This window comes from Staurois parvus, unplaced genomic scaffold (genome assembly GCF_062004578.1).
Source record: "Staurois parvus isolate SC_StPar_1 unplaced genomic scaffold, SC_StPar_1.0 ptg000506l, whole genome shotgun sequence".
Classification (NCBI taxonomy): domain Eukaryota; kingdom Metazoa; phylum Chordata; class Amphibia; order Anura; family Ranidae; genus Staurois; species Staurois parvus.
This window is the reverse complement of record NW_028318302.1, coordinates 490,550-514,446: the sequence shown is the minus strand read 5'-3', so window position 1 is coordinate 514,446 and position 23,897 is coordinate 490,550. Positions and strand designations below refer to the sequence as shown.

The following is a 23,897-nucleotide window of genomic DNA, read 5'->3' as shown; positions in this document are numbered from 1 at the left end:
ATACAAATAGTTTAATATAGCGACTGAGCCCTGCACCATCCAGCACTCCCAAAAGCAACACTTTAGTGTCTAGATTTAAGGCTAGATCATATGTGTTGTTAATGAAACTCAAGACAGATGTCCAAAAATCCCTATGTTTAGGGAAGGTCAAAACCATATGGTAAAAGGTACCTTCTCCTTGCTAACATCTAGTGCATAGGGGGCTAACTGTCACATATATACTGGCCAAGCAAACAGGGGTATAGTAAGCTCTGTGGAGGAATTTAACCTTAATAAACCTATCCTTGACTGAGACCATGTTAGTAACATACATCCCAAACTTCCTCAGTTAACTTAGGTAGGTCTGCCTGCCATTTGGAAAACAGTTTAGTCAGTGAGCCATGGAGAGATGAAGGTAGATCGAGGAAAAAGGTTTCCCCATGGCCCAAGAGGTCAAAAGACGCTCCAAGGGAGCAGATTCAAGGGTAACATTGCCCAGATATTATGAGAACCGCATGTCTGAGTTACAGATAGAGGAAAAACATCAGGTTAGGCAAGTGAAATTCAGCTTAAAGGTCTGCAAAGCTACGCAGATTGCCATTAGACATGATGTGTTTGAGTCCTACTATCATGCAATACTGTACACAAATTAAAACTGTATACTTTTTTTCATAGAGCTTTCTTTTGGGGTATTTAATCACCATAGGATTTTTTATTTTTTAAGATATAAATGAAAAAAAAGACTGAAAATTGTGAAAAAAATATATCTTCTACTTTCTGTCATAAAACATATCAAATAAAATCAAATTTCATCATAAATTTAAGTCAAAATGTGTTCTGCTACATATCTTTAGTAAAAGAAATTCCCCAAACGTGTTCATTAATTGTTTTTTTGTGAAAGTTATAGCATCTACAAACTATGGTATATATATTTGATCCTCATTTCCTGAGGCCCTAAAAGGCCAGGACAGTACAAATTACACTCGAATGGTCCCTTTTGTAAAGTAGACTATTTGAGGCATTTAGTAAGAGGCATGGCAAGTTTTTTGAAGTTGTAATTTTTTTCTTACAATTTTTTTGAAAATTAAGAAATGTAATAAATTTTGTTTTTTTTTCACAATTTTGTTTACATACTGCAACCAGTGCAGTACAGCATGATCATATGACTGATGTGGCGGTGATCAGGGACACCGACTGGTGACAGTATTTAAAAGATATATATATAAATAATGTTTTATTCATTTTGTTAATGTTTTCCTTTTTTAACATTTGTTTTTTTTTTTACTATTTTCGTTTTTCATTAGAGTAGTTCAGTGTCACCATAGTAACACTGTACTACTTCAAGGGGGTGATCAGGGATTTTTTTTTGTTTGTTTGCTGTTACAATGAAGATCATAGGGGCAGCACAGTGGCTAAATGGTTAGCACTTCCACATGGCAGTACTAGGGTCGTTGGTTCCAATCCCAAGCACGGCACGACCTGCCTGGAGTTTGCATGTCCTCCTTGTGCCTGTGTGGGTTTCCTCCGGTTTCCTCCCACACTCCAAAGACATGCTTGTACAGTAGGATAATTGGATCCTGTCTAAAATGGCCCTAGTATGTGTATGTATGAATGTAAGTTAAGGACCTTAGATTGTACGCCCCTTGAGGGTTAGGGACTGATGTGAATGTACAATATATATGTAAAGCGCTGTGTAAATTGACGTAGCTATATAAGTACCTGTAATAAATAAATAAGATAATTGTAACTGCAAAGTGTACAACCAACATGAATGGGACACCTGTGATCACTAGTGATCTGTGATTGGCTACAGCTAATCACAGGGTACTGTGATTAGCCCAGGTAACATTGATAGCTGTGGGCCAATTACATCATAGTCAACACAGCTGTTATGAATGAATTGATTCATAACAGCTTTCTTGACATTGTGATCATGTGATGGCATAGCGATCCCATTATCACCGAGTAGGATTCTGCTGTGTCTGGTGGACACAGCGGTTGCAGAGGTGCGCACAGTGCCTCCCTTAGCCTGGGCAGACAAAATTATGTACATGTACATGATTTTGCTTGCAGATACTGTAGCTGGTTGGTAAGTGGTTATTTCAATCGTTCCTCCATGGTACAAAGGTTGAGAAAGACTTGCCTATGTCATTCAAGTTCTCACGGTCTTTGAAAAATTAGTTTTTTGTCACTAATATTCTTACAACAATACTTTGTATCTGTCCTAGAACAAGTATGCAGACTTTTCCATTGTAAATCAGTATTCAAAAAAGTATTAAAGGTCAGCAATAGTGGCCCCATATTTCTTTGAAGGCAGTTTCACCATAAGGGAGAGGTCAGAGCTTTTGTCAGATTTTCATTACAGTTTCAAAAAGGTTTTGCTGCAGTTTGACTTAAGGTTTTGTCCCAAACTTCACGCTGTAAACTTCCAAAAACATTTGGAAATCCTGTGCAATTGCTGAAATAGAAAAGTTAGCTAAGACTATGAAAATGGAGGCTGTTAATATAATGCCTTACATTCACAGAATTCTAAACCCTAGTTAGCCCAAAAGAAATAAAAAAAGACGTATAGGAATAGATTTACTAAAACTTATGCATTTGGAATCTGGAGCAGCTGTGCATAGTAGCCAATCAGCTTCTAACTTCAGCTTGTTCAGTTAAGCTTTGGCAATAAAACCTGGAAGCTAACTGGTTTCTATGCAGAGCTCCACCAGATTTTTCACTCTTCAGTTTTAGTAAATAACCCTCACTGTGTTCAACACATAAGAAGGCTTTTTTTCCTGATTTTCTAAAGCAATTGGAATTAAAGATCCACAAAGACATTTTATAAATAAAAAAAGACTGAGTTTTGTATTTTAATAATTGTTTTTTAACTAGTTAATAGGTCCATATGACAAGTTATAAAACAAAAGCAATCCCAACTACCACCATAGCCATCAATAACCTAGACATCTTTCCTGGGGTAAATCTATTGTAATTATTACCATTCTGAACCAAATTCATGGTATAAAACTAGGTGATAACATGTTAGGTAGTTTGCACACTTGCAGCCATGTGCTGTGCAAATAACTGTTCACATGGCTTGGCTTTTTGCATGGGGGTCTTTTTTTATTTTAATTACAAAAACAAGAAACAGCCCATGAGACTGCCAGACATAATGTTTACCTAATCAGAAACATCAAATGGTACATAGCTCTTTAGAAAATAGGAGTGCCTGATAATGATAATTGGGATTTATTTTCCATACCCTAGTATGAAAGTTTCATGTTTGTATAAAAGCAGCCATTAAAAAAAGAAAATAAACTCTGCTTAATGTGAAACTTCACTCTCTCAATAAACATTGACTATTTTTAATCATTATGCTGCAAGCATTAATCTTTATGCTGCAAGAATTAGTAAATATATCATATTTGCTTGTTTTAAACATTTTTTTACACTTCTTCAGTTATTTCCTGGTTTCCAGGCCTAGGCAAATGATGTCATACATCCCAGAGGTCTTCAGGAGGGGAGGATGGGCTCTCTCAGCTAAGCACACCCTCCTACCTGCATACCTGAGCCAAGGGCAGATGGATTCCAGGAAGTAAATGCTACATGAATCATCTGCCCTTACTCGAGACTGCCACAACAAAAATTATTAGGTGTTCTCCAAGATGATTTATCAACCAAATATAGAACACATGGATGAATTGGTGAGTTTGATTTGAATATTACAAAAAGAATTAAATAGCATTTTTGGTTTGTTGTCCTCATATACAGTGTAGTTCCTCTTTAAAGCATTTTAATCCTGATTTTGCTAGCATTTTTTTCACAAGCAGTTGAATATAAGCATTGTATTAAGTAAACATGAGCTTTATCCAAGTAAAATGCCTCCACAATTTTAGACAGCAGCTCATTATTTTTTACTGCCAGGTTTTGAATGTCAATGAAATGCAACTTGTTCCTTTGATGTTTTATGAACAATAACAAAAACTAAAACAGCTGCTTATCTACAGAATTGGTTTGTAGTGTAGCAGCTATAATATCTTAACATGTATACCAGATAAAACATCCACCATTTAAATAATATGGATAGGAGATACCCACCTGTGGAGTAAGAGTGTCCAGGGCAGCCAGAGCAGCTTCCAGCAAAGGCAAAGCTGCGGCCAGCTCACTGTCACATTCATCCTTGATTGCTTTGGCAGCCATTGCATGTTCATTTGCTACGGCTTCATCTGCTTTCACAATCTTTTCTGTCTTGGCCACCTCAATTGACTCTCTCTCAATGACTACCATCATCTCATCCACCTCTTTGCTGGCAACCTTCAGCTGTGGCTGGAGAGCTTCCAACTCACTTTGCATTGTAGTGACTTGGGATGATGCAGATTCCAGTTTCTGTAAGCCCACTTCATATCGCTGTTTCATTTTCATTACTTCTCTGCAAAAATGTAAATAATTTTACCCTGATAATATTTAATTACTGAAGTGTACCAACACATGTCCAAGATTATTGCATAGTCAATGTCTCTATGCACTCTGTCAATGACTACCAACAGGGTAACTCTGTGGGGTCAATTCACAAAAAGATAAATATTACATGATTTTTTGCTTTAAAATAACTAGGTATTTATCTCTAAAGTAGTAATTTCACTAAAAAAAACATGTTATTTAACAAATTCCTTAAATATTTATGCTTTGCAATGTTTAGCACTTAGGCTCTGTTCACACTGCTGTGACCCCAAACTTCCAGTACAAATCTGCATTGTGACTTGCTTGTGACTTAATGTGACTTTCCTGCAATTTGATGTTTTGCGACTTTGGAAAATCATAACAATACAGAGGGTGACACATATTATTGGTCACAGCCAAAGTTTCAAAGGTAGGACAAAGAAACGACTCCCTTGCAGCTTTTGTAATTTTAACATTGCAGTCTATGGCACTCATGTCCTAAGGAAGATGCAGAAAAGTAGTGCAGGAACCTTTTTTTTATTTTTTGCTGTGACTTGAGTCACAACAATTAAGATGGCACCCATTGAAATGAATGTGTTTTTACTTGTCATACATCTTTCTGTGTCGCATGTTGCAGCAAGCAAGTATACAATTCAAACGCACACGTTCATGTGTTAAAAATGGCTGTGTGTATAAGTGGGTGCTACAGCGGCCGTTGGCTGGAACTGAACAGAATCAGCAAGGGAGAATGTCACCAGCACACCGAGGATCACCAATATGGGTCCAAAAAGTTTTTAATGAACGATCACATAGTTACAGCAAGGCAATGTTTCAGGCATGCCTGATGAAAGGGTCCTGCGAGACTCCGAAACATTGCCTTGCTGTAATTATGTGATCGTTCATTAAAAACTTTTTGGACCATATTGGTGATCCTTGGTGTGCTGGTGACATTTTCCCTTGCATGTTGCAGCAAGTCACATGAGAAATCTAGTGTAATTTTTACACTATTTTATCACAGATTAATACTGCATCAGAGGAAGACTGATGTATGAATGAATGCACATAATTGTGAAACTATGAAAACATATTTGGTGTGAAATCACAGAATGATCTTTTTCTAGTTAAAGTTTACAATGTATTAACATTTCTCACCTCAGGAAAGACACATCCACACTGATCCATTGTATACTTTCAACCTACAGGCCAGTGCAGAGTTCCCCTAATTATTATGTTGGCGAAGTGCCAGCTCACATATATATGGATTGGATGCAGTTTGAACCACATCCAATCCGCATGACACCTGAAATAACATTGCATCCTATGGAGACTGTTCACATACAGTGGGGAAAATAATTATTTAATCCCCTGTAGATTCTGTAAGTTTGCCCACTTACAAAGAAACAAAGGGTCTTTAATTTTTATCATAGGTGTATTTTAAACGATAGACACAGTATATCAACCAAAAATGCAGAAAAAAAACACGATACAAATGTTATACATTGAGTTGCAGGTCAGTGAGTAAAATAAGTGTTTGGTCTCCAAGCAAAACATGGCTTAGTACTTGATAGAGAAACCCTTGTTGACAAGCACAGAGGAAAGACTTTTCTTGAAGTTGGTTACCAGGTTTGCACACATCTGAGAAGGGATTTTGGTCCACTTTTCTTTACAAATCTTCTCTAAATCCTTAAGGTTTCTTGGCTGTTGCTTGGACACTCAAAGTTTCAGCCCACTCAATAAATGTTCTATAGTATTAAGGTCTGGAGACTGGCTAGGCCCCTCCATGACCTTAATGTGCTTCTTCCTGAGCCACTCCTTTGTTGCCTTGGCAGTATGTTTTGGGTCATTGTTATGCTGGTAGACCCATCCATAACCCATCTTCAGTGTTCCAAAATTTTAAAATACATGTCCCCGTCCATTGACCCCTCAATGCGGCAAAGTTGGCCTGTACCTTTAGCAGAGAAACAGTCCTAAAGTATACTGTTTCCACCTTCTATAAGGATGGTGTTCTTAGGGTCATAGTCAGCATTTTTCTATCTTCAAACACAGCGAGTCGAGTTAATGCCAAAGAGCTAAATTTTGGTCTCATCTGACCACAGCTCTTTCACCCAATCCTTCTCTGAATCATTTAGATATTGATTGGCAAACTTCAGATGGGCCTGTACATGTGTCTTCTTGAGGAGGGGGACCTTGTGGAGCTGCAGGATTTCATTCCATGGCAACATATTGTGTTACCAATGGTTTGCTTGGTGACTGTGGTCCCAACTGCCTTGAGATCATTCACAAGCTCCTCCCATGTAGTTCTGGGCTGATCCTTCATTATTCTCATGATCATCCTTACCCCATGAGGCAAAATCTTGCATGGAGCTCCAGACAGATGGCGGTTGATTATTATTTGTTATTTCTTCCATTTGCGAATAATCACTTCAACAGTTGTCTCCTTCTCACCAAGCTTCTTGCTGAGGGTCCTGTAGCCCATTCCAGCATTGTGCAGGTCTACAATCTTGTCCCTGACATCCTTTGACAGCTCTTTGGTCTTGTCCATGAGGTTTGAATGGAAGAAAGAGATTCTGTGGACAGGTGTCTTATAAACACATAATGAGTTGTCGTTAGGAACATCTTCTTAAATTGACAGGACTAATCTGTGTACCACATGAGCACATAGCCAGTCTGTGGGAGCCAGAATTATTGTTGATTGGTAGGGGATTAAATACTTATTTTACTCACTGAACTGCAACTCAATTTATAACATTTTGTATCATGTGTTTAATCTGGATTTTCGCTTGATATTCTGTCTCTATCATTTAAAATACACCTATGATAAAAAAATATAGACCCTTCATTTCTTTGTAAGTGGGAAAACTCACAAAATCTGCAGGTGATCAAATAATAATTTTCCCCACTGCACTGGCAGTGTGGATTCAGTGTGGATCGAAAAAGAGTCCTGTATGATTTCTGAGCAGTGCTGTCAGGTTCAGGTGTGGATTATAGACTATTGACTTCTATGGGAACCATTTCCAAACCGCATATGTGTGAACAGGATAAAACCCTGACCTGAATCTGTCCTGAACCTGATGTAAACCTGACCTGAACCACTGAACAACTACTGTATCAATTAGCTGTGAAACCTGAGCTTCAATACGCACTGCAAATGTGTGGATCAGCTACCTGAACTATAAGATAAATAATAAATAGGTGGTTTTTTAGTGAATTAACTTTAATTACTTTTTAATAACTTTAAATACTTATATTTAATTTTTATTTAATAAAAAATTACATTTTACGTTATAACTTTTTTTTTGCAGTATTTACCTTAAATGCAATATTTTTCTCTCATGAATTAACTTTATTATTGCATACAGTTGTTTTGTTGCATGTTGCATGCAATAATCATTATTGAACTGATCCCTTTAAGCTTTATGTGAGGAGCACACATATTGATGGAGACCTAAACTTTCTCATTAACATACTGAAAAATTTGAAGGAAAACGAGAATATCCTTCAATGAAATGTAGTAATAACGTAAGCCTGCATCACATTTTAGAAAATGTGTGCTTTTGGAGCAAGGAAGTACAAAACAACTCTTTAGGGGATAGTTGCCCAATTACTGCATTTTACACTATAAAATATTTAAAAATACTCATAGGTATTAAAAAACTATCCTTTGATACTAGCAATTTTGACATATATATTTGATTATCATTTGATCAATTATTCTGCTGTGTTTCTGCTGTGTCACTATAAATCCTGACAACAACCAGTTGATATAATAAAATAGTGATTTGTGTGTCTCTAGTCTCTAGGCTTTGTCATACTAGAATCTAATAAACAATCTGCCTGATCTAGTAATAATACTTACAATCGTTTTTTCTCCAGCAATGTTTTAAATGTAGAAATTAGTTCCAAATAGGATGTGGGTGTAACATAATTATATCTCTGTAGCTCCATGCGGAACTTCTCAGACAGGTTAATGGTAGAAGTGTGGAAGATTTTACACATGTCAATGCATCCATTCTTAATTTCTTCTGACATTTCAATATCTTCTAAAAAGCGGGTTGCTACAGCTTGAAGTGCATCATCTGGCCAGGTCTAGAAAACAGGCTTGAAACTTAATATTCTTTAAAACATTTAACCAAGTATGACATAAAGCCATGGTGACCACAGCAGTTAAACTTCATATTAACAAAATCAAATACAAAATATTAATTAAAAATAAAAGCATAACTCAGCATGGGCATTCTCATAATTGCATTTTAGGCCATTTTCTCCTGAAATATACAATATAATATAACCACTAATCTGCTGCTGTTTAAAATATCCTCCATTAGTGTGATATCCCACACTGATGGGATTGCAAAATAGCTTATTGGTGGCCTTGTTGTGCTGTAAAGCTTTGTTCAAGTCCTACCAGGCGCGCCACTTGCAAGGAACTTTAGCCAGTTGATACAAAGCATATTATGCATTATCATTTACACATAATAAACACAATAAGACCAGGTTCGCATCTATATGTGTCTGCTTTCTGCATTTTGTTAAATGCATTGTAGCACACATACATTATTCTACTGGGCATCGCAACGCATGAAAATTAACAGAAAAATTGAAGTGCATCATTTTTCAAACCGTATTGGGCCACAGAGACCAATGTCTTATTCAACAGCCTTATGAATAACATATATTGTTTTGCTTTCCAATGCACACATTAAAATGCAAAGATGTGAATGAGGCCTAAATAATACTTTTGCATCACTCCCCGCATGCACAGGTGGGAGTATGAGCTTGTTCACACTATGTCCTTTGAGCTGCATTGATCTGTATAGATCAATGCAGGCTCAATGCAAGGACACATAGGAAACAAATGTTTTCTAAGTGCCCTGTTCATACCATACATGTGCATTGGTATAATGCATTAAAATGCAGTATGTATGCATTTTTTGACGCTTCAAAACTCACCAAATCACAAGTCACACACCGCAGCCTGTCAGAACATGCTGCAGTGCATCTAGTATTATTTTGTAACACTTTGATGAAGTTTAAACAAAACAGTTAACAGTGTGATGCACTGTAACAATGCACTGCTCCATCTCCCACTGCCCCTACACAAAGCACACGTTTTAGTGTCCGGAATAGTGTGAATGTGCCCTAAATCAAGACTGTCAGTGGTATATTTTTCACATGGTCATGAACCAGAAGTAGACACGTGTCTGGCCAAAATTTAATATTATTAATATTAAAAAGTTACCTGAAACCAATCAATTGTACAGCAGTTAACAAGAGCTGGAAACTTCCGGAGTCTGTTTCGGAATGCATCTCCAATAGGACTCATTGCAAGGACTATGTGTAACTGATCACGGCAACGGTCAACAAACAAGTTAAAAAGAGCAAGTGGGCTACCATCAGTTTGTTTTAGTTTATCTCTTTGCCGGTCTATCTGTCGCATCCTTTCACAAATTTCTTGTTTTTCATCCGGTGCAAAAAGATTTGGAACCTCTCCAGCATTGAGCAAATTATTAATATCTTCCAAGAAAGATTCTTTCTTAATCTGTGAGTCTGTAAACAGAAAAACGCCTGACATTTCACCCTCAGCAGACTGTCTCAAAATTAGTTTTAAGTCCTCTCGCCATTCAGTAGTACCATAGCTCTTTGAGATTTCCACTTGAAAAAGTTTTTGGTCAGCCATGTGAACAGCTAATCGAGTGACTGACTGACGGCCACTTCCACCAACACCAACTAATAAGGCATGGCTACGAGGCTGTTTCAAAATACGTGAGATTCTACATATGTGTTCTATTGCAAATCGGAACAAAACCAAATTCATGGGTTTCTTACTAATGTTATTGAATTCTTCTAGATGGCTTTCCACAACTAAACATAGTTTATCAACATCAGTTATTTCTTTGTAGTTTGTATCTTCCCTCTTAAGATCATGGAAATCACAAAACATTAAACTGCGTAAGTCATCCTCCTCAACTTTGCCATCATTATTAAAATCTAGATGCTGAAAGAGTTGATAAAAGTCTTCTCTCATGTGGCTTTTCACAACTTCCTCAATATATCCAACAAGCCAAGATCGATCTGCATTATCAACAAGTCGGTCATAGTAAACGCGAAGGACCTACAGATTAAAAAAAAGATCATAGTTTTATTAACAAATATTTATGCTCACAAGGCCAGCTACATCAGCCTGAAATGATTATTATTATCTTCAGCAGAGGTAGCAAGTTTCACTCCATTCTACAGTCCTAAATAGAACAAAACAGAATATACATGGTTTGGGTTCAAATATATAAAGTACAACCAATATTTTGTGATTCAGATCTTTGAGTACATCCAATTAAGACACCTCATTTTCTCAGAACACAGCAGCCAATTTGCAAAATCAAGTCCCGACACTCTTAAAATTACCCTTTGTAACACATAAGTGTGCTCCTGACTTCAAACACTCTGTAAATGCTGGTTAGTCCATGCAAAGGCATTTTTCTTTGCAATCATAGAAGTTTGGGTCTAGGGAAAAAGCCAATTTAAACTTTGCATACTCACTCAACTCCTGCAGTGATTGCTTCTAAATGCATGCTTCTATAGGCAGCTATTAAAAATTATATCTCAATTGTTGATTTCCAGAAATAACTAATTGTCATTTTTTCTAAAATCCCTAGTCTATGATCTTTCTCCCAACCACACAAGGCTAATACTTAACACCTCCACATTAAAACAGCTTATTTTCTATTTTCAAGTTTGTTTTAGTAGTTCCAGCGTTAAAAATCTACTGTAATTAGCTTCCTCATGGCAATTTTGGGTTCATTCTAATCTATCTATTTTTGTTGACCTAACATTGTGTTTTAACTAGCACTAACATTGTAACATCTAAAACATCAATCACTGCATAAAAAGCTGTTGACATCAGCTCTGAAACACAGCTTGTGGCTTGGGTCCCATCAGCTACACCCTTGGGCATAATTACAATTGGGAAGATCATTTCAGAATACAAGTTTAATCCTAGGTTCTTAAATAGATAGATAAGCAATTTTACGATTACAGACTGCCATACACGGCTTGAATTTTAGCCGATTCCAGCTAAATGAGATGTAATTGGACCCTTGTGTATGAATGTCGGAATCATCCAGTTCAACATACTTTAAGTGAAAAATCAAAGGATCCGGGTAGAAAATTGGCAGCCGAACAGTAACTGCATCCAATCATACATAAACATTTTCAAGATGGATAAAATATTGTTGGGCGGATGCTAGTGGTTGAGTGGAGTGGGGATGACTATACAGTACAATCAATAAATAACTTCCTTTCCCCACTCCAGTAGTTCTATGTGATTGTGATAAAAAGATATATGATCTTTTTTGGCAATAGATATATATATATGTCCATATGCTTTTGTTATATTATATGTAAAGCTGATTGTATGAAATGTGTTCATAAATCTATGTATGATTGTTCATGGATACCATTGATGCTTTTCTAAAGAAGTGAGTGATGTTTTGCCTAAAAATGCATACCACCATCAGCACTCAACTGAATTACCAGCATCCATACAACCATATTTTTCTTCAGCTTGGAAACGTTTATGCATAATGAATTTTGATACAGTAATGAATATACTAATTTAACCGATCAGTTGGAGAAGGGATGTATCATATGGAGTTTGAAAGCATACACAGCACAATAAAATATTTCAAAAGATTTCTTACTTTTATTGGATGCTTTTAAGAGATTTTAATACAAATGACTGTATTTTTCCAGGTATATGTTATGTAGTATCATAAAAGTCAGACATCTAAATTCATTTTGAGAAGTGGTTAGGTATTTAAAAATGTGGTTATTTTGATAAAATAGCAAGTGCAGTGGTCCCTTTGCCTATATTGAAACCATCAATTAATAATCAGGTATCCATCTGTGCAAGTGTGTTGTGTTAGATATTGCTGAGGAAGTCCAATCTGGACGCAACAGGGTTTATTTACTAAAGCTGGAGAGTCCAAAATCAGACTCCCTTCTGCCTAGAAACCAATCAGCTTCTAACCTCAGCTTGTTCAATGAAGCTTTGGCAATGAAACCTGGAAGCTGATTGGTTTCTATGCAGAAGGGAGTCTGATTTTGGGCTCTCCAGCTTTAGTAAATAAACCCCAAAATGTCAGATGGGAGTGTCCACAACACCATCACTCTAGGTGGACTTGGGTGAGGCCAATCCAGGCAGTGCAGGCTACTGTATGATCTGTGAGACCGGGACACAGGCAATTTTGAAAGCTGTGATTTTATGAATGGCACACATGTTTTTCATTTTCATTGAGTGAATAATCCATTGTATACTAGTGCCTAGCTGTGAATGGTCACAGCTAATCACATGCACATGTCATGTGATTAGCTGTGACCAAATCACAGCTAAGCACAAAAAAAAAAAAAAAAGCTGAATGAATCGATTTCATTCAGGTAAATGCTTGCTTATAGCAAAGTAATTCTTTGCTATAAGCAAATTGTGTAAAAAAAAAAAAAAATACTGATCACTTCCCCAAAGTAGTACAATGTTACTATGGTAACATTGTACTACTTTGGTCACAGTAAAATATGAAAAAAAAATCTTAAAAAATTAAAAAAAATGTAATAAAAAATTAAATATAATAAAAAATAAAAAAAAATAAAAAAAATATATATTTTTTTTTTTTCATACTGTCACCAGTCAGTGTCCCTGTTCACCGCCATGCCAGTTATATGATGACGCTGTACTGCACTGGTGACAGTATGTAAAAAAAAAAATTGTGAAAATAATTTTTTTAATTTTTTAATTTTCCGAAAAATTATGACAAAAAAATACAACTTCAAAAAGCTTGCCATGCCTCTTATGAAGTACGTTGGACTGTCTACTCTGCAAAAAGGGGTCATTTGGGGGATATCTGTACTATTCTGACATTCTTGGACCTCAAGAAATTAGATTGACCGTCAGTACTTCAGGATTGATCAATATTCAGATCTATACCATAGTTTGTGAACTCTATAACTTTCTTACAAACTAAAAAATACATCCTAATTTGGGTTATTTTTACCAAAGACATGTAGTAGAATACATCTCGGCCTAAATTTATGAAGAACAATTATTTATTTGTAAACTTTTATAACAGAAAGAAAGAAAAATTTGTTTTTTTTTCAAAATTTTTGGTCTTTTTTTGTTAATTTAGCAAAAAATAAAAACCCCAGCGGTGATTAAATACCACCAAAAGAAAGCTCTAGTTGTGTGAAGAAAATGATAACATTTTAGTTTGGGTACAGTGTTGTATGACCGCGCAATTGTCATTCAAATTGTGAGAGCGCTGAAACCTGAAAAATGGCCTGGGCAGGAAGGTGTAAAATTGCACGGTATTGAAATGGTTAAGTAGTGAATTTAGGTTGGATACAGCAGCGTGAGGATACATATAGTTATTTTTGTAATGGGTACCTTGGCCAGCCACAAGGTTATCCTAAGGTGATTCAATTTTGATAGCTCGCAGAGATTTGAACCACCTAATGGGTTCTCATTTCTATTAGAGACCCACAGATAACAGAATTAATTCTACAGGCGGAGTCAGAACAATAATATGTGTTGGGACAGCCAAGATTCTAAAATGTGCTAGATGTTATATATGTATTATGATAGTAGGGAGGTCTTATCACTGGAGTCTCCAAGAGATACACAAAGCCAAAGTGACATAGCCTGTCAGACTCCACCTATTACTGAATTTCTCATTTAGATAAACTTTAATTTTTTTCTAAAAAAAAAAAAATAAAAGACAAAAGAAATCAGTCCAGTTTAATCAGACCTACCTCATGAACCCACAGCCTCTTAATCAATAAAGGAGAATCCGTTGTTTCAGGACGTGACAAGCAAATTCCTTGAATTACACGAGAAAAGTCTCGAAGATTGAATAAATAATGAGACTTTGTAGGTGTGGGCAGTAAGTTTTTCATTGCTTCTTTGTACACTGCCATGGTACTGTGTATAATTTGTGGTGTTAGCATACTATATTCACTTGGAAAGATGTACCTGAGAATTAGAAAAAATATTAGACAAAACCGGGGTTCTCCTCTTGGTGTACAATATCATTTAAGAGTAGAAAGTCTCAATAGAAATATGTGAGCTTCCACTGCTGACCTACTTCAGAAAATGCTAGTTGCCTGGTCACTGAAGCAAACTTACAAATGATCAGTGAAGTTAAATCTGGTTTGTATAATTTTTCTTGGTCAGTAGCTTCACAAATAATGAAGCTAAAGGACTGCATGGCAGCTGGGGAACTAGCATCTTTAGAAGGAGGTAAGCAATGGTACACAAGGTTTCCTTTTATTCGTATTTTAGGTTTGCTATCTCATTGGTGAGCTAAACATGTTTCACAATTACTACATTAACATCAGGAGATGAAAGTCTTCTATGTCTCACGAATTTGCACTTGAAGTGTCATTAAAGGCATAACTTTTTCTTTTCATTTTGGATAGAGTAAAGGGGGGTTACAAAGCCTGTCAGTTTTTTTTGTTTAGTTTTGTTTTTTTATCTGTGTCCCATTGCAGTGATTTACCTTCTCTTCCTGTCACATAGCCAAAACAGGAAGGGAGAAGAATTTCCTCCAAAGTGAGGGAATGGAGTCAGGTGTCACCAGGGTCACCAAACCTAATGTCCCCATTGAAGGATTTACGCTCTATTCCTGCTCCAATGTCAAACCAAAATATTAGATTTTTTTTTACTTTCACTTTCAATGACAATGGTAAACAGGACAAACAGAGAGGATTAATCTCCTTGATGGAGGCTCTGACAGCATTAAAGCCTGAGAGGTGTTCTAATCTCTCTCCACTTAATCCATGGAAAAAACAAGTTTGGCTTTTAGTTACACTTTAGAAATATCCTATCCTAAAACACCACAGAGCACAGTTGGATCTCTCCTCTCTTTTCGTTTATGAAGAAAATCAATTAGTTCAATACAACAAAACGTAAAAATTTATTGTATAAATGAGATTACATTTGATGTGTGACATTGATAAACAATACAAACTATTACCTTTGAAAAACATAAAACAGTACACGTGGAATTTCTTAAGTATGCAGTGCAGTATATTGTTTGCTGTGTGCATATCGTCATGTTAATTACTTATTGTGCAGAAAACTTTTGATCTGATGCTCCAACACCAAGAACATCCACACCAATTTACAGAGGTAAAAAATGAATAGCCTCACTTTTTATGCTTCTTTGTTGTTATGAATATTGTTATGAATATGTTCTATGTATCAGACTGCCTGATACTTCTGTGTTGTTAAAGGATACCTATGGATAAAGTGATATTAAAGGTTTTTTTAAATAACAAACTTGTCATACTTACCTGCTCTGTGCAGTATCATTGCACAGAGCAGCCCCGATCCTCCTCTTCTCGGATCCCCTACTGGTGCTTCTGGCTCCTCCTCCTTGACCAGCGCCCTCAGTAGCAAGCATCTTGCGATCTGAGCACTGGTGCATGCTCGCCAATGACTCCTGCTGCTGTGTCTCAGCCAGTGAAGTGAGAGAGACCCGGTACTGCCAAGGCTCTGTGCACATCGCTGGTTCGAGATAGGGCTCAGATGAGTATTAGTGGGGGATGTGGCAGGAGCAGCACACAGAAGGTTTTTTTCCCCTTCTCCATAGAACCTTCAGTCTTTACAACAACTTTAAAATAATTTTATTTGCCAGGGTTATAGAGGATGATAACCCACCTTCAGTTTGCAAATCACTTCAGGAACATCTACATAATATAGAGTATAGATACATCTATTCCACCTCAGCTAGCAGGCTGGTCAGCCAAGGATGTGGTCTTGTCGGGGTTGTCAAAATCAGCTCAGCTAGTAAGTCAGTTTTCCAAGCCTGGCATAGAATTTTAGCATAGCTACACCAAACAGTTATTTTGCAATTATTTTGAGATTATTTATTTTCCACGAATAGTACATTATCATCTAAAGTAGAGCGATTAAAGTTAGCTTCTGGATAGCATCTTAGTATCTCATTCTAAAAATGCAAATGTATCTAGACAGAAGCTGAACCCAGCTCATAAATATCTATGACTCCTTAAATTAACACCATGAATTTTTTTTAGGCTAAAACGAAGTGCTCTTTAACCAGTTCTTGCAATGAGGCTTAGAAAAATTAAAATTTCCACTTGACATTTATAGTCATTAAAATCACTTTAAATGTCATTAGAAAGGCATTAAATTCCAGCACCTTATGATGTTTCAAATTAAATCAAAATTGCAGCCTAAAAAAATCAATCACAATAATTAATGTCAACATAGTTACGTAGGGTGAAAAAGCATATACGTGCATTAAGTTCAGGCTTTTAAAATAAAAAAAAATAAAAAAGATATACTAACTAAAAAACACATTTATTACAGAGAGAGAGAGACAGGAAATTTTAAAAAAGCATGGTCCAATTTGCATTAATAGGGGGAAAATTCCTTTCTGAACCCTAATGGTGATCTGCTAATCCTGGAATTAATATAATAGTATAATATATTAATACTGTGTGTATGCAAATAATGGTAAGTGAACGCTCAGATAACATTTTCCTAGAAAAGAATGAAGGAAAATGCAACTAAACTCTGTGCAAGATCAAGTAATGATGCAAAGGAATGGAAAAAGTAAATGGTATTATGGTAATTTACTGCTATATATATTATGTTTTCCCGCTCCCGCAGTGCTGCAAAGGTGTTTAAAGGGAACACTAGAGATGGGGAACAGTCAGTACGTGGCTATTATATACTCATTTTAAAAGTAATAAATATTAAGTTCCTGGTTGTATTTCAGTGGTTTCAGTATTTTTACTGTAATAATTCAAAATGATAGACAAAAGTCAAACAGTACAAAGTATGGACTCTTTGCAAACTAAATATGACTGTACAAAACACATACCATATGCATCAAGATGATTGCTGGATAAAAAATGTGAATAAAGAAAGGGAACATGGACTTCAATTATTATAGCAGAAGGCCACTGGTATCAGATGTTACTGCAAAAGTGACTTTGTGAAATTGTGAGTAGCAAACTGCATTTTGCTAAGAAATGTTTAACCACTTTTGGGACCACAATGTACTGTTGACTGGCGGCAGCTACAGGACCAGAAACGTACCCGTTTTGCCAACACAGGGGGGTGCCAGTGGGCACGCAACCCTACCTCCCAATGTCCTGGTGATCAGGACCCTGAGATCACATGATCCCAATGACAATGACAGATTGATTAATAAAAGCTTTGCTTTTGTTCCTGGAGAGCTGTGATTGGTCCACAGCTCTCACATGACACATGGGCCCAATCAAAGCACCCTGTACCATGTGAACAGCTGGAGTCAATGATAGATCTCTATTATATTGAACTGTCATGAACTTAACACATTAATGACAGTTCAAAGCAAGCTTTGCATTGCAGAGCAATAATCTTCATGTAAAAAAATGAATCCCTGATCAACCCCCCAGAGTAGTACAATGTTACTATTTTTTTTAACTACTTGCAGCCCACATGCCCACCAACAATGTTCGGGCGAGCGACGGCTCTGGGCAAAGCGACGCAATCTTACATCTGTTTCTGTGTCTGGGTGTATGTGCACGTGCGTGCAACCCCCACTCCCCTTATGCATCCAGGGAAAGAAGAGAGAACTCCGTACTGAGTAAAAGCACTACAATTTACACACACATTAGATTAGCACATTTAACTCTTTTTGATCGCCCCCTATTAACTCTTTGATCACACTGTCACCCAGCCAGTGCCATTAGTACAGAGTCAGTATATAGATGTTTTCACTGATCACTGTATTACTGTCACTAGTGACATCAGATAGTGTCAAGGGCAGCTAGCATCCCTCTCAGCCAGGATCAGTTAGCGTTAGATTGCCCACACACTATCACACTCACACTATAGGTCACTGATCACCCCCATCACTAGTACAGTGTTTGTACAAATCAATATATTGATCACGAACAAATCTATACTAATACCTCCTTTGTTTTGTGTCCTCAAAAACGCAGTATTAGCTGAATTGGCCCCGTTCGCTGCCAGCACTAGCGTTTAGCCCCTCTGCTGTTTTTCCCATAAGATTTGTATCAATTCATTGTGGGCCAAAGCAATTTATACGCACAACAATAGATCCCAAACAAACTCACCCAAATTCAGCTCTTGTCAGACAATTTGCTTGGAAATCTATCACGGTTTCTGAATTTAAAAATTTTTTGGGCCTAACCCTTTACATGGGCATTACAAAAAAGAATTAAATGCGATCATATTGGTCCACAGACCCGATTCATCATATGCCCATGTTATCTGCTGTTACATATATGCCTAACATGGACCAGCAATGTACTGGTACGTCACTGGACTTTGAGTCGTTATACTAGGATGATGTCTGCAGCTACAGGCATCATCCTGGTATAATTTTTTTTCAGCCAGCAGTCAGCTTTCATGTAAAAACAATCCTATCCACTAATTAGCCACTGGATCGTTTTTACATGCAGCAGGAAGGGATCTCAACCCTGCCACTGCCTTCCAAGGTTTTCCTGAGCTCTCCTGTCCTACTGGAGAACCCAAAAATGCACCTGACAGTTCTGCTGGCTGATAATAGATCTGAATGCCTCCAATCAGCTCTATAGTCTAAAAGAACGGAAGCTACGAGCATTTCATAATTTCTGTTTCACCAGATATATACAGCGCCATTTTAAAATTGGGAAATCATCTGATCACACTGATCTTGGTGTGATCAGATGCTTTAAGGGCACAGGAGAGATCTAGAGTCTAATAGACCTCAGACTTCTCAGAAAAGAGTATCTGTCACTGCCTACTGCTATCACAAAGGATATTTACATTCCCTGCGATAACAATAAAAATGCTTAAAAAAATGAAAGGGACAGAGTAAAAATAATAAAAAAAAGCAAAAAAAAATGTCACCCCCACCATCCCCATGCTCGCACACAAAGGCAAACGCAAGTGGTGGTCCTATGGCGGTATGTAAACAGAGATTGCCCTGCATGTGAGGTATCATCGTGAACATCAGATCAAGGGTAGTAATTCTAGTACTAGGTCTCCTGTGTAAATCTAAAGTGGTGACCTGTAAAGGCTTTTAAAGTGTTGGCTATGGATATTACAAATTTACATAATTTGTCGTCATTGCACGGGCATGTGCAATTTTAAAGCATGTCATGTTTGGTATCCTTTTATTCAGCGTAACATCATATTTTATATTTTATCAAAAAATTGGGAGATATGTTGTGTTTTTGTGCATTAAAATTTAAACAGGTGTATTTTTTCCAAAACATTTGCGTTTGAAAAATCGCTGTGCAAATATTGTGTAAGATAAAAAATTTCAACACTCACCATTTTATTTTCTAGGGCCTCTGCTTTAAAAACATATATAATGTTTGGGGGTTCAAAGCAATTTTCTAGCAAAAAAATGTTTTTTTGAAGTAAACAAAAAGTGTCAGAAAAGGCTTGGTCTTCAAGTGGTTAAAAAAGTGGGTGATGTCTGGCATAAGCTTCTACTATCCTGGCCCTGAAATGCCAGGGTAGTGGAAGCACCCTGCCCCTCCCCAAATAACCCCTTTTTGGAAAGCAGACACTCTAAAGTATTTGATAAGAGGCATGGTGAGTATTTTGCAGATCCATTTGTTGCCACAATTTTTTGGAAAATGAATAAAGAAAATTTAAATTTATTTTTTCTTTTCTTTTATTCTTTTTCAAAACCCTGTGACAAAAATGATATCTGCAAAATGCTCACCATGCCTCTTATCGAATTCCTTGGGGTGTCAACTTCCTAAATATGGGTCATTTGGGGGGGGGGTGTTTGTACTATCCTGGCATTTTAGGGCCTCAGAAAATATGATAGGTAGTGAGAAAGTGATATGAGGAAATATGCCCTTTTAAAGCCTGAAAGTTGTCATTGGATTTTGGGGGCCTGTATGTGGCTAGGCTGCCAAAATGTCTCTCACATGTGGTATCCCCATGCTTGGGAGAAGTAGCAGAATGTGTTTTGGGGTGTTATTCCACATATACCCATGGCATGCATGAGTATATCATATCATTTAACTGACAACTTTGTGTAAAAAAAAAAAAATTGGGGGCATTTTCCAAACATTTGTGGCAAAAAATAAAATGTTCCATGGACTCAACATGTCTCTCAGAAAATTTCTTGGGGTGTCTACTTTCCAAAAAAAGGACATTAGTTTTTTTTTTTTTTACTGCTCTGGCATTTTAGCATCTCAAGAAATGTGATAGACAGTCAGAAATTAAAAGCTGCGTAAATTCCAATATATATACCATAGTTTGTAGACGCTATAACTTTCACACAAACCAATTAATATACAGGGGGGAGGAGCCTTGTCATGGTGGCATAGGAGAGCACGGAGCAGGGGCTCTCCGAATCACCTACACCACCCCAGATGCCTGCATAAGAGAGACCCGGGGACTTACCCACGAGCGACGGCTCTAGAGCGGGTCCGGCGGCCCGGGAGTGGCGAGAGGAGGGTGTGCTGGACGGCGGGGCTTGCTGCAGGAGGTCCGGACTAACGTGCGGGGCTGCTGGGAGAGCGGGGAATCACGGAGCAGACAGACACGTGGAAAACCGCAAAGCACTACTGGGAAGGGGAGAAAGCCGGCCGGCATCTGAAGTGAGAGTGAAGACGCCGGCTCGCTCCCCCCCCTCTCGCTCCCCCCTTGCAAAACCTACAGGAGAAGACACTCGTATAATGAATGACCCGCTCCCCATGTGTGTTGAGCTTATACACAGGGGAGTAGGGTCTGAGGAAGAGGACCCAGAGGAGTCCCCCTGAAGAGAGCAGTGGGAAGCTGAAGTTAGCAGCTGGTGGCTCGTGGCTGCCTCACCAGAAGAAAAGCAACTAGAGGGTGAGTGTGAGCAGCACGACCTAGCAAACTGTAATTATATGGTGACTGTATGTTTGAAGAGGGGTAGACTCCCTGGGAAAGATTGAGTATAAAAGTAACTAGCAGCCCTGCAAGAAGAAGGAGAGCACAGTGGGAAAGTGGAAAATAAGCACGTGTTGAAACCTAGATACCTGGTCTGTAGCTGTTAAACCAAGGTGGTTCCTGTATTTAATTGAATAAAACCCACAGAAGAGATGAAGAATAAAAACGTTAAAATTAGTGGGCTAAAGGGGTCCCAAGTAGGCACGATAAAAAAATATACGTCTCAAGGTAATGTGACCCCAGAAAGATCTCAAGATATCGGTGATAAAAGTGAGCTGGAAACGAGCTTGGAAGCTAGCCCGAGACTCTCCCTGGGAATAAAGCATAATAGCCAACAAATATTAGAGAATGTGGAGAGGAAAAATCTGGAAAGTGAACTACAAGTACCAAATAAGAAAGAAATGGCAGATATGTTCAAAAGTCTAGAAAAAACAATAAAACAAGAACTGACAATCATACAGAGTGATTTAGGGCAGCTACTATTGCGGATGGAGGAGACAGAGGAAAGAATTAAAAATCACGCCCAATCTATCTCTGGTTTAGAAAAAAGGACAAAAGATATTAAGAAAGAGCAAAAAAGACTGTTGTATAGGATGGAAGTACAGGAAAACAGGGAAAGAAGGAAGAACTTTAGGGTAAAAGGTATCCCGGAGTCCGTGAAGGGAGAGGAAGTGAGAGACTTTATCTGTAAAATCTTAAACTCCATAAGAGATAGACCAGAAACAGAACAGGTGAATCTGGAAGAGGTTTTTAGAATTGGAAGGATCCAACATGGAAATGGAGAAAAGAAACCCAGAGACATAATTGTCCAATTCCAAAAGATGTGTGATAAAGAAAAGATATGGAGAAAGATTAAGGGAAGATCAAATATTAAATATGGAGAAATAAATGTACAGATATTTGCAGATTTGACAACAGAGACACTTAGGAGAAGAAGATCTTTGAAACCCCTGTTAGAGCAAATGAAAAAACAAAATGTGCACTATAGATGGGGTATTCCTGAGTGTCTGATCGGATGGAAGAATGGAGTTACAGCCTACTTGAGATTTCCTGAGGATTTAAGAGACTTTTGTAATAGACTTGATTTGCAAACTATAGAAATTTCTGGTTGGGAGGAGGAGGTAGGAGATAGTGGGGCCAGAGTAAAGGAAGACTGGCAGTTAATTGGGAGGGGAAGATAGAGGAGGATTTTCTCTCTCTCTCTCTCTCTCTTTTTCTCTCTTTTTCTTTCTCTCTTTCTCCCTACTTCCTGTTCGCTCGAAAGTACATCTTAGTGGAATCATCTTGAGTTTATGAAATAGACAAGGGGCATCTGGGGGGGTGGGAGGTGGGAGAGGCCGTCCATGGGAGGAGCTCAACCCCAAGGTACAAAATCTATGAAGGGTTTAGATCCTCAACAGATTTATAGGCAAACTACAAGCCAAAAATGGGTGGGCGGGAGGGAGGAGGAGGGGGGAAGGCAAGTTATAGGCCTAAAGCGGAAGAGAGGGTGGGAATTGGAAGGGGAGGGGGGAGAGGGGTTTTTTAAAACTGACATCTGGCATAAAAGAAGAGATAGAGGGAAATGGAAGAAGAAAGGAGATGGTAAAATAGAAAGATGACAAATAAACAAAAGATGGAGGAAATACAGTTCATAACTCATAATGTAAATGGGCTGAACTGCCCAAGTAAAAGATTTAGGTTATTTAGAGAACTACAGCACAGAGCGGCCTCAGTAGTATTCTTGCAAGAAACGCACCTTGAGTTAAAAAAAAATCTTAAGTTGAAATCTAGATACCATCCGGTTTGGTATTATGCGGATTCCCCAATTAAGAGAGCGAAGGGGGTGGCTATAGGATTTGCAAAAAATGTTAGGTTTGAACCAGAAGATAGGAATACCGATCCGGATGGGAGGTTTCTGTTTTTGAAAGGCAAATTGCAAGATATCGAGTGTACACTAGCAAATATATACTGCCCTAATAGGAAACCAGAGATGTTTTTGAAAGGGGTTCTGAAGAAATTGATGGATTTCTCTAAGGGATATTTAATAGTGGCAGGAGACTTTAACCTATGTATGGATCCACAAATAGACACAACTTCTACAGTGCTGAGAGAGGGAAACAAGTCGATGAGAATATTGAAGAAGGTGATGAGAGAGAGCCAATTGGTGGATAGTTGGAGAATAGTAAACAACAGAAACAGAGACTATACCTTTTATTCTAATGCTCATAAAACATACTCCAGATTAGATTATATATTGATAGACCATCAGCTCATCGAAGACTTGTCTAGTGTTAAGATAGAAGTAATGACCCTTTCAGATCATGCCCCCGTTGCATTAAAATTAAGATGGGGAGGGAGGTCGTCGAGAGGACTGACATGGAGGCTGAACGAGGCACTTCTCATGGATCAGGATACTGAACGGAAAATTAGGGAGGAGATAGGGAGATTTTTTGAGGAAAATGAAACGGGAGATGTATCAAGGGCTACAGTGTGGGAGGCGCATAAAGTATACATCAGAGGAATCCTAATTGCGATTGGGGCAAAGAAAAAAAGGGAAAGGAGA

The 23,897-nt window shown here is 37.7% G+C and overlaps 1 protein-coding gene across 1 annotated transcript in view; it reads right to left on the bottom strand.

Annotated features, from left to right (window-relative positions):
- DNAH7 (dynein axonemal heavy chain 7) overlaps nt 1-23,897 on the bottom strand; it is a 519,305-nt gene that overhangs the window by 239,616 nt on the left and 255,792 nt on the right. Inside the window, exons 42-45 of the mRNA XM_089689972.1 lie at nt 14,203-14,422; nt 9,644-10,516; nt 8,261-8,490; nt 4,063-4,393 (exon numbers count right to left, since the gene is read on the bottom strand). Coding sequence (XP_089546098.1) covers nt 4,063-4,393; nt 8,261-8,490; nt 9,644-10,516; nt 14,203-14,422 — 1,654 coding nt within the window. The remainder of the gene's footprint in view (nt 1-4,062; nt 4,394-8,260; nt 8,491-9,643; nt 10,517-14,202; nt 14,423-23,897) is intronic.